Here is a 12,069-nt window from a genome sequence, read left to right on the forward strand (position 1 = left end):
CTAAGCTGAGAGACTAGAAAGCATACAAAATAAAACGAGCCGAGCTACACACTAAAGCGGGTAGTGCTGCGCAAAATGTAGCTCATTCGCTTAATGTCTCGCACGTTTTTACGCGAAAAATGAGTGCATGCAAAAATCACAGCCTGATAAATTGCTTGTGTTAATTTATGCTACGCACGTGATTTTTCTACAGAGAAACATTTTGCGTTGAGTGGGCGAGATAGATCCATAAGCAGGAATGGCAATATTTGTGCATGGCCGTGGGCAGCGGGAATGGTGCTTGACCCTATTTTCGTAAATGTACAGCGCTGTACTGAGGGAGTGCTCCCACGCAAAGGCAAGCTGATTTCGTTTCATGCCCTCGGTGGAGATGTAAAAATGGACGTCTAAATTTGGTCATCATTTTTTAAGAGCTCATCCAGGTTTTTATCACCGGATTTCCTTCCGTGTTTTTATAAAGAGTATGGGAAGTGAAAAGTTGGGTGTCCTAGAAAATACCATGGCCTAATTTTCTAACCCTTATACATAATCCGCATTATTTTAGTAGCTAGAATTTGTAAGAGTTGGTTATCTGTAACAAAATAGTTTAAAAAAAATTACCTCAGTCGATATTTAATTGTAATATGTCTAGTTTTCATTCTAAATTTATGATAAACAGTGAATCTAATTAAAGTTTGGACAGCATTCACATTCAAAAATTTTAACATGTATTTTTTAACCAAGCTAAACAAAAACTACTCCTGAGCTGAAAATGTGTTAGAATCTATTTTTGGTCAAATATATTTTACTTACAATTAGAAAATTGATCACAACTTCAAAAAAATATATCCTTGTTTATTCACCTATAAAAAACCAAAACTTTATAAATTTTGAAACATTATAATTGCAAAAGTTTTCTGGCATTCATTCTGCTCAAAGCTATACGCAAAGTTTCGTCGTGCTTGACTCTAATATTCAAGTATAGTGATAAATTGCCTTGGATTTCGAGCAAGAAAAGTGAAACAGTGATTGCAAAAAAAAAATCAGTCCAAGCTCTTGGCAACGCCAGGAAGGTGAAACGTACTGTGCGTGTTGCGGCCATCCTGGGGTGTCACCCCCGCTACGAACAATTAATCAAGCAATTGTTGAGCCCTAGCAGAAGACGCAGGGTTAATTTTCAGCTGATTTCCCAGACACAAAACGACGCCGGTTCACGCTCGTCTCGGAAGTGTGCGCAGCACGAGTTACAGCATCAATTTTCGGTCGGCTGACAGCGACTTCAAAAACAAGCGTGAGAGTACAAACGGTGTGCGCGCATCAAAGAAATAGGAAATCAGGTCATCCACCGACGCACCCCCTTAATTACAAAGAATCAGCCCTGCATATGCACTCTGCACCCCATTCATCAACAACCATGGGTTCCCAGTTATCTTCTTCGTCGAAACGGCAAATTGCATTTGAAGTCTGACGGGGAAAAATGAGATGCCTTCTTTTTCCCTGGAGATTGTAATTAATTAAAAACCGTATCTCCATAGAAGAGAGAAAATTTTGTAATTATAATAGCTAAAAAAAAGAACATATTTTTGGGTTCTGCCAATAAAGAAATGACCAAAAATCTCTATAAATAACATACAAAAAAAAACGCAAACCGAATTTTTACAATCAGCGAAGTATTAGTGGGCAGAGTGAATCGTTTGAATTAGTGTGGATCCTTAGTGGCTCAAGTCATTGACAGATGATGCAATAACACCATCTATTTTCAAGTATCAGAAAATTTGGACAGATTTTTAAAACTTGATTTTATCCACAAGCTGAAAACGAAGATCATCCAGAGTCGATAAAAAAGTTTAAGAATTAAAATCTTTTTAAAATATCAACCAATTTGAACTCCACTGTAAGGGGGGATGCATTGAAATTTACCAAACAATCTCGATAAATCAATAACCAGCCCGTTGGCTCGCATTGTTAAGGCACTCTCAGGAGTGTCAAAGCAATGTGAGGTATTTGAGCAGTTCGGAGATCTAATACTGGCTACCCAATGTCAGAGATGGCAAAAAGTGGTTAGTTTAGTGACTCGAATTGCTCAAATTGCTCGACGGGCTGGGAGGCGCACCGGCGCCGACTCGCTACTTGCTGGTTTGCACCTTTCCAGCATGCGTGATTTGGCTTCACGGGACGAATGTCTAGCGTTTCAATGCAGTCCTCGGTGCAGAGGCAAGTGGCCCTTCGGTTGGCTGGGTCCCTGTGCGGCCTGGTACGCCCATGTTATCCGTTCGCGGTGTTATTGGGACCCGGGTTTCAGCATTCGTGCTAGTGCAGTGCGCGCCCTTCCCGGTCCTCGGACGGACAAGGATAAAAAGAGCAAAAAAAAAAAAATAAATAAAGACATTTCCAGTCTTTCATGTCCTCACGGGAACTCGCATTCTGGCCGGGGGTATGAATCTGTGTAGCGCGTAAATCTCATACACTAGCTCAACCAGGTTTTAAGGCATTAAGCTGGCAGGTTGCTTAGGATAAAAACGCATGGCGTGCAACTTTTACAAATTTACTAGTGGTTTTATTTGGTAAAAAAACGGGATTTTTTAACAAAAACATGGTCATTTTTATAATTTAAATTTATAGGCATTAATCATAGGTTATGTTAGATTTGCGAATGTAAAATAATTTTTGAAATTTTAACTTGTGTCAAGGAATTAATAATTTCGATTTGTCGAAATCATTGATTTTTTAGTCAATGAATCGGCTCATGCTCCTTTTACAACTAATTGTAAGTGAATCTCCATGCCTCTCGCTGTTTAAATCGCGTGTAAAGCATTATGCCCCTCCGATTCCTGATTGACACACAAGTTTTGGTGATTCAGATTGCCTATCCGGAATGACCTGCATTCTTATCTCTGGAGATAGCGACTATCAACTATGACATAACAAATAACACCAGGTGCTGCACTATTTTCCACGGATCTTCACATTTCTAGCATCAGAACTTCCATCTTCGTCTTTGATGAAAATGAATTGTTTAATTCGCACACACTCAAGTGTAAACTTCCTCTCGGAACTTGTCAGACTGGATTCGTGGAATCTTCATCAAACCAAGCTCAGCAAGCTTACAGCTCAGCGCTGATTGATGCAATTATGGTTGCTTTCCACTGTTTGCGTGCTCGACTCGCTATGAATATTAATTCGAGATTAATCACATCTCCAAGCCATCGCAAACCTGAAGTTGATGCAATATCGCGTTCAGACAATAGACGGTTTTGTTTCGGCAGCGAAACTTTTTACCGTGTCTCCGTAGTACACCGAGTGCATTTTTGGCAAACTACTGACGCTAAAAAAAAATAATGCTTTATAAATAAACAACGTCACGTTCATTAAACATTCAATGCGGTTCTTTAGAACCTTCTCATTCCATTAATCTCACTTCTCTCCAGATGTATCGCGTTGCAAGAAATTCTAATTGAACTGACTTGTAATTAATTCGCCTTGATTGGAAATTAGCTGCTGTGTGTTGACTGCTGAATGACTCTTTGTGCGCGAGAAGAACGCCGCTCGGTGGTAATTTATTGCATCCCTAGAGCCAATTTAAATCTCTTGATGCCCTCTTTTCTCGACCACTTGACAAGCACAAAGTAACAAAGAGTGTCTCGCTACCGCACTGCTTGTCTAGCAAGGAGTGAGTCACTCATATGCATGATGTTGAATTGTCTTTTAAGCAATTATCAACAGTTTGAATCTTTCTTATAAATAGTTCCGATCTTATTTATCGTAACAAATAGTACAATATTAATGCTGAGTAGACAACCTTCACGGCGGGTTACCTTTGCTCCGCCCTCGTCGCTGCAGCAGGTATCATACGCACTTGCCCTGCAGCAGCTGAGCAGACACGAGTGCGTCAATTAATTCTCCGGGTGATCTCAAGATTTGAGGCATTTTTATCAGCGTCATTTGTGCAGTGCTTTTATATTTTTTAAGTGATAATTTATTATGTTCATGAGAAATGGTCTTATTGTAATTTCCAGCTGTCGCAACACTCGTGAATTGTTAGGCCGTGAGCAAAAGGGCGCCTTGAGCGCGTGTGTTTAACACAAATATTTGAACCCAGAGTCGCGGTGAGCTAATTTTTTACTAGATTTCTTAAATTTATTTTAATGTGTGCTAATATTTATTTATGAATTGTTTGTTGAAAATATTAATTATCAGTTACATTAAAATTTATCTATATATCTTTTTAAGTAATGAAATATTTAACGTTGCAATTTGTGTAATTCTACTCTGCACGGCGGTCCCCATAAAAAATTGTAATTTCTTTGTTAGTTAAAGAAATTTCATCAATTATTGTCAGTGATCGGCTCCCCCTTTGCTTGACAAAAAGACGTTTGGCCATAAATAAAGGCCCATCAGTTTTTTATACCGTCTCAGGTGCGCAAGTTGATTAGATTTTTTATTCTGTTCATATAAAAATTGGATACGTTTCGTTGGCGGCCAATTGCGGCTCCTTTACAGCCCATAAACGTCGTGGCGAATCTTGACGGACCTGTGCGACAAAAGCTGCGGAAAAACGCGTATCGGCTATTACGCTCAGACGAAAAAGTTGCTTCTTGAGATGAGGACCAACTTGCCGAGCGGAAAAGGTAGAGTTTCCATCATTTTTCACCAAGCCTCACTAGTTAAATAAAAGTGCGTGCGTATGTAGCGAGAGGGCGTGCATGCGAACCTATACAAAAAAAGAGTTTCGACGGACGAATGTCAGTTTGATGGACGCGATTTGCTCAGCATTAATCCTCTGCAACTTCTTCTTCTCCTCGTTTCACCGCCCATGTACGGGTAGGCAGTGAGTGTATTTCCAGTAGAAAAAGCAGACCTGCCCTTCTTCTGTTGGACCGACGAGGCGCAAAAATTAAATTTGGACCTCGCAGAGCCCATGCAGTGCTTTTTGCGCTTCAGATCGATTTGGTAGCTTGCGTCTCAACTTTTGTAGAAAAATAGGGAATGGTGGGCAAAATTTTTAATTCTTTTTAAGTGGAAATTTCTGTTTCCCCATCTTGCTGTTCCAAAACTAAATTGGATATGATTTTAGCGCAAAAACTCTTAATGGATGTTGTTTCTGCAATTAGGGAAATTACCATTACGCAAAAAGGGCACGTCAGAAAGTATTTTTTTTGCTCTTTGTGACGTCAGCAGAGTACATTAGGTGGGCCACTGAATTTTATAATATGAAAGCTTTTTCGTGCAACGGAGTTTTTTTTATTTTATTTTAAGGAATAACCTTCCCAAGCTTGAAATGAAAATATTTTAGTGCGTTTTAAGCAGTCGGAATAGCAGTATTTTTTGTTTATGTTTTACTACTAGTTTCATTCGGCTGCATCTCTTTACAGTACTTGCACTGCATAAAAGCCTTGAGCCTACGCAAAGTGGAGCTTTTAAACTGCTTTTAAAATTAAAAAAATAAAAGATCAAGCTCTACTTAATATAATTAATTTTGAAAAGGTGAGCAGGTGAACGCATTAAATACAGATTATTCGTGTTTTCATGACATTTTGATGAGCCACAGTTGCACTGTAACGAAAGTTAAAGCCCACAAACTTCTAAGTAGAAACCCAAGTAAATTTCGTGAGCTTAGGAACACGCGACTAGAGGACGAAAATTAAATGTTCATTGCATACAAAAGAGTGCGTAGTTTTAAGAACAAAAACCGTGTTCTTCGCGGTTCGTGCTGGAGGTATTCCCCATTGAAAAATAAGTGAGCTAAACTTGAAGGGGTCGGCTTGTTTGTCGCTGCCGCACTTTTAATTAAAATGCGAATGTGTGCGCCGCGCAGTGGCGTCGTTATTGTTCGGTAAGCGTGAAATTAATGAGTGTTTGTGTAGACAAGAACCTGCGTGTACTGGTTTGCAGTTTGCATAGAAGCTATGGAAAACAAAACCATCCCAAATGACACACTCTTTCCCTCAGAGCGTTTGGATAGCATACATCCTCAATTAAATTACAACCGGCTGACGTGTTTTCATTCAGCCTCAATCCACATCCCATGCAAATTAACTTGGGTCTTGTGTAAACTTTCAAGTAGATTTCTTAGAACATCACAATTCCTTTTTTTGTCATTTCCTAATTGCCTCTTCATGAATATATTTATTGAGATTTCTTAAATTGTTAGAAAATTTTCACTCAAAACCATATATAATATTTCGTAAATTACAACGGGGAAAATTTATTATTTTATGCTGCTATTTACTAGCATCATATGATGGTCTCGAATTTCATAACCTCAAAAAGATATAGTATTTTTTATAAAACAAAAATGATCGGAATATCCAATCATCAACGTTCTTAGCTTTCATGTGAAAATCAATAAAGCCTTGTGTGTTCTACTCTATTACTTGTTTGCTTCAGAAGTTTGTGTGAACGCGGTGATCTCATTATAGTTGACTTTTCGGCGAAAATCTAGTGCGCAGAACGTATGTTAATAACAAACGCTCAAGCACATAACTTAACCAGAAATTCAATCTAACTTGCCACCGAGTGAGGGCTCTAAATGCATAATATGCATCAAGCTGGCGTCAAAGTTAATTAATTTTGAATTGAACTTCGGAGAAGTCTCCAGCACGTAATATCAGTAGTCACACTCCTTCACACTCAGTAATAGTCCTAGAGGCAATGCACTCAAGAAAGTCGGCTAACTTTTAATAAAAGTACTTGGAAGGGCACCGGAGGGCGCATGCAGGCAAATCACTCTGATGGATACTTCTGCCGGCAGGCGAGAAATAATTTTACTCGATTTTTCACTTCCAATGGAGAACGCATCTAATTGTAAGTTTTCATGCATCTTTCTTATTGTTGCCTGCGTGCAATTGCTCTCTATAGCCAGCACATTTGCATGCATGCCGTCACGCCTTCGCTTCTCAATGGAAGGATGATCAAAAGAGAGGGTAGATGACTTCCCACACGTACCATGTCATTGGATTACACGCTGGTAGAAAGCTAGAAAGGAAGCCCAAACTGTCATTGCAACTTCCCGGAATATCAAGGAAAATTACATTTTTATTTGCAATCTACTCGAACATTCTTCTCAGTCTGAAATAAAACATGTTAATAAATTTTTGCGCTCCGCTTTAAAAGAAATTTTCTTTGCTAAACGTCGGAAAACAATACAGCGCATATTTAAGATTCTTGTCGGTCCTGGCAAAGCAAAGTTTTTAGGCGGTGATTCCGCTTCTCCGTCTCGCCGGCGAGCTTTGCATGGCGGATTGAGAAACGATAGGGGCCTCTTCGTGAAGCAGCCAACGGGATAAGGGTAGTAAAACTTAAATTGCAAAGACAAGATAGCTGCTTTTCGAGCGGCCCACCGACTCGCTTTGAACTTAGCACGCAGTTTAGCAATAAATATGCTAAACTTAAATTGAAATGCACGTGGATTGTCTAGAAAAATTATAAAATGCGTCTCCAACGACCGTGTTTCGGATTTCATTTATATGGAAATGCTATTCAAACTGATGTCGTAAGTTTGATTAACATTGTTTTGCTGCAGTCACAAGGGACGCAATAAATTACACCTTGTTCCAATTTCATCAGACGCGGGTATGGATGGAATTCAGATTGTAGGTGATCGATGCACAACTCAAATAATACAATTTGATTTCTGATATTTCATAATATCCAGCACAAAGGTTCATCGATTTTAAAAGCTTTACAGATTAAAATTGTAAAAAATACTGCTTCTCAATGTGATGAATCACACGAAATCAGTGACTAAGAGATTTAAATTAGGAGCATTGCAATTACAAAGTTACCCTAGAGTGTCCTATCTAAAGATTGGCAACTGAGTAGCCAGTTTGGAATTTCGTTTGATGTTCTCGCTGGCAAAGTCAGCCGGTCACCGTAAATAATAATCCACGACGTGATCCCCTTATTAAATCGAGAACTTCTCACCGTCAGTACACGTCACATCGATTTGTTGCGAAAGCAGCCGTGGCGCGTCATGCTTGTGCTTTTCTGCTGCAATTGGACCGGTGAAAATAGACGAGCCACCGTGTTTATCAATTTCCGCGAATCCCCGTCACGACGCCCGGCTTGATCTGCATGTGTAATGCAAATTTTCGCTCGGCATACTCGGTGTTGCGGCACACCAGCAATTGTGTGCTGACGTGATTTGTGTTGTGTGCGCGGAATACCAATTGGCAGGCACCTCTCTCGACCTTCCGCGGCGCCGCTCGCATTCGCGAATGGTGCATCCAACACACCTTAAGGCTCGTTACGACAAATTATTTATCGTGCTTTCCAGTTGATGCTTTCGTATTCGAGTCGGGTGCCCGCCATTGCGACTTTTTAACGCGCAGTTCAAATCACGTTATCTTTCGCTCTAGCTTTGCGTTGGTGCTTTGAATATGGGATTTAAGCGCACACATACGTCACGACACCTTAAATTTGCAACACTCGAACACTATTGCGAGATGCTCGAAGTTTCTGGAAATGACAAACAAAAGGTATGTACTAAAATCAACAACATTTTCAAAACAATGCTTAGAGTATAAAGTTTATTGAAATTCAAGAAATTCAACGGACACATTAATCAATGTCTAGCACTGCTGCTAAAAACTTTGCATGCTCTCTCTCCAGATTGACTGTTAAATCAAAACCAAGAAAGTTCGCAAACTATAAATTGCCTGCGTAAATTGGTCCGTTGAGAATTCTCGTGGATGGATTTCATCTATAGGTACAAGGATAATTAGTTGTGAAGTTAAGTTTGTGAAACTTAAATGATTTGTTGGCATAAGGGTAATTAACTGTGGGAGCAAATAAAGGGTTGACAGCACTGTAAACAGTTTACCCCAGTTTAACTTTAAATGAAAATTGTATGTGGATATTGTTAATAAATATGTTAATGATATATAGTCACGTGATTGAAAAAGCCGCATTGAACAAATTAAAATTGAAGAACCAAGGAACACAGGCCGAGACAGAATAAAACAAACAAAAGTTTCTTAAATTTGTATTTGCCGATATAACGATTCTATCATATTCTTGCTATAATGCAGTTAAAATTACGCAATGGCAAGAAAAGGTAAAAGAACTAGCAAATCTATAAAACAAAAGCAACAGGGAATGTCCGGCATGCATTATCATGGAGGACGCAGAAAAATAAATGAGATAGCAAGTTAGTCTCTATGTTTCCCTTCTGGTATTCATTCTTTTGTCAAGCTCAGCAATTTTTCGATGACTGTTTCCGAGGGTTCCAGTTTTCTTTATTGAATATTCAAGCTTTTGTGAAGTTAGACCCTTTCACTTTAACAAAAAAAACCTGATCCTGGCAAACAAGCTTATCGGGCAAGCAGACCTTCTACTCCAATTGCACGTTTGACGCTTTTATTTGTTTTCGGAAATGAGAGAGCTAGGAACAAGTGCTGTGGAGCACACATCTGTTGAACTGATTCTGCTGTCAGTGCCAACTAATACACGCAGGGTATAGCTCGACTCACTTGGCCCGACCGGAAATTTCCATTTTACGTTTCTATACCAATCAAGTCGGAAATAAAGAATTTCCGTGACTCGATTTTGATTCGATCAGTAAAGCTAACTGACTTACAATCAGAGTAAATTTTATGGCCACGGTAGGGTGAAAAAAAATGAAATTTATAGCTGCGTCCTAGATAATGTTGTGAAAATTAATGTTATAATTAAGGGGATTTTGAGGTTTTTCAGTGACGAGTAAATGGCAATTATCAAGTACTTCAAATATGTTTACGCTGTGGATGCAGGTTCCATATTTAACAGTTTAATCTTTATGACAATTACGAAATTTATTTGTACAATAAACCTAGAAAATGTCGGTTGTGCTGTTTTCCCCCCCGTTTTAACTGTTCTCGAAAAAGTGTTTATGAACGACTACAAATAGAGTGACGAAAAATCAGACCAACCAATCACTGCTGACGCGTCGTTGTTTGTTGCTTTAATGCTAATTTGAAACAAAATCTGTTCAAGATAAAATGAATATATATAGCATCCTGCGGCATCCAGTATATATCACAGAGACAGTTAATGTGGCGAATTTTTTGAGTAAAATTACTTGGTTTTTTATGTCAGACGCTGCATTGTAAACAACAAATGTTCTCGTCGTTCTGTCTGTAAAGCGACTTCTCCGAAATCAGCTCCCTGTTGCTGACACGCGCTGATAAACATTTAGAATTTGCACTGCAGGAATTTGCAAATTAAAAAAGGAACGGTCTAATTTATGGCGTTCTGCCCTTTGTAATTGAAACAGCGTGACTGTCAAATGTTATTTTCTAAATTTATTTGTTTTAGAAAAGCTGGCACCGTTGGATATTAAAATGGACTAAAAAAGACCAGGATCGGACATCATGAGCTATTTATTTCTCAGAGAATTCTCATTATGATCTAAGGCCAGCACGCAGTAATACTTCATAAATATAGGTAGGAACAAAAATGAAAATTTACAGAGCTGTCATTTAGACGTGAAAACCGCAACGTAGTTGGCCTGGATATTGTATCGGTATCCAATAAGCAAAAATATATATGAGGATCATGTCTTCATAATATGTTGACTTCATCTCTCACATTGCTCACCGCTGCGGCGCTCGTCCGATCTACTTTTGTACTCACCTAAGTGTCCGTCGTTGTGCACTCCAAATTTGTTCTCAGCTGGCGATATCAAGTGTCCGAAGCTGAGCTGCAGTCCCTGACCTAGTACACTGACTAGAACCGAGCACGTGACGATCACATAGCCCCAACCACCCTCAGGGTAGTAGTGTCGGTAGAGGGTGGCGGTCTTTTTGGGGTCGCACACCATCAGAGCCGGCAGCTCGTGCTGCTCGCACTTTTTTCCCTTCTCTTCAAAGAACTTGCGGTTCTCGTCCCGGTGGGCGCAGCACGAGTCCAGCAGGTCGGGACGGGCGTCCAGCTGCGCGGGGTGTCCGACCTCGACATTGCCGGCGGGCGGCTTCGCTGCCACCCCATCGTCCGCCAGGCCAGGAAGCTCGGCGTACGAGTAGTGGATGACCTGCTGTTGTCCACTGTCCAGCTCATCGTCGACGCCGGACACGACCGGCCACGTCCGACTGCGCAGCAATTTGATGCCGGGACGCGTCATGTGTCCGGCATGCTGGCGGGTAGATCGTGGAGCACCGGTCGCAGCACCAGCCGGCTCGGTCGGTCGACTGACACTGGCTCTGACCGGGGTAAAGGCGCCGCGCCGACAGCCCGCACACACAACACGCACGCGGTGGGAAAAACGAGAGCGGCCAGAGTCTGCGCTATAATATTGTAATGCTTTGGCGGATGTCTCCACCGCGGTGCGTGCGGCGCGCAGGAATGCAGACGCACGAAAGATTCAAGTATTTAGAAGAACTAGAAAATGTCCTTGTTCATCAATATTTTTCCCTTTTTCTTCGAACTAAGAAGTAATAATAGAGATTTTCTACAAATCATGTTTAAAAAAATATTTGTCATATGAGATTTTAGAGCCTGTCTGAGAAAAAGAGATGCGCTTAGGATACTGAACATCCTCTAAAAAACGCCATTCCTAGAAGGAAAAACATTTTTTGGACCAGGAAAAGGATAAAAGATTTTATAACTGATTTATAATAGCATTCAAGCTCCAAGGTTTAAATTAAATGGATCTTCCTCAGTTTAAAGCACTGTGTATTACCAGAAACATATCCTGCTGTAAAGAAAATGTTAACTATATGTTAACATTATGACCTTATCGAGTGCATCTGCTTTTCTCAAGAAAATTGGGAAAAGAAGCCCTACATCACTGTTAATGATTGCATATTTGTCTACGTTTACTGTGTCATAATTGATATTTTTGCTGTATCTTTCATGAATTTATGATTATTCAATTCTGGGATATATGTCGCTCTTGCTTAATTTTATGTTCCAACCAGTGTAAATGTCCAACGTACAAATTTTTTGTTTTAATAACTCAAGTAATACTTTTTTGGGTGTCCACTAATGCTCGCCAAAGTGTCAAAAGTTTTACTTGAGAACAGTGCGCTTAATGGGAGGGATAACGAGCGTGATTAATGAAGATGATGTCCATTACGAAGCGGCAAACGCGCCTCTCTAATTAGCTGTGCATTT

At 40.0% G+C, this 12,069-nt stretch overlaps 1 protein-coding gene across 2 annotated transcripts in view; it reads right to left on the minus strand.

Annotated features, from left to right (window-relative positions):
* The window catches only part of LOC135938952 (monocarboxylate transporter 10-like), a 142,045-nt gene extending 130,892 nt beyond the window's left edge, over window positions 1-11,153 (minus strand). The window contains exon 1 of one of the 2 annotated variants that reach the window (XM_065483024.1): window positions 10,591-11,153. In XM_065483024.1, coding sequence (XP_065339096.1) covers window positions 10,591-11,077 — 487 coding nt within the window. In that variant the 5' untranslated portion in view covers window positions 11,078-11,153. The remainder of the gene's footprint in view (window positions 1-10,590) is intronic. The other variant, XM_065483025.1, reaches the window with a different exon arrangement.
* Window positions 11,154-12,069: the final 916 nt, after the last annotated feature.

This window comes from Cloeon dipterum, chromosome 3 (assembly GCF_949628265.1).
Source record: "Cloeon dipterum chromosome 3, ieCloDipt1.1, whole genome shotgun sequence".
Taxonomy (NCBI): domain Eukaryota; kingdom Metazoa; phylum Arthropoda; class Insecta; order Ephemeroptera; family Baetidae; genus Cloeon; species Cloeon dipterum.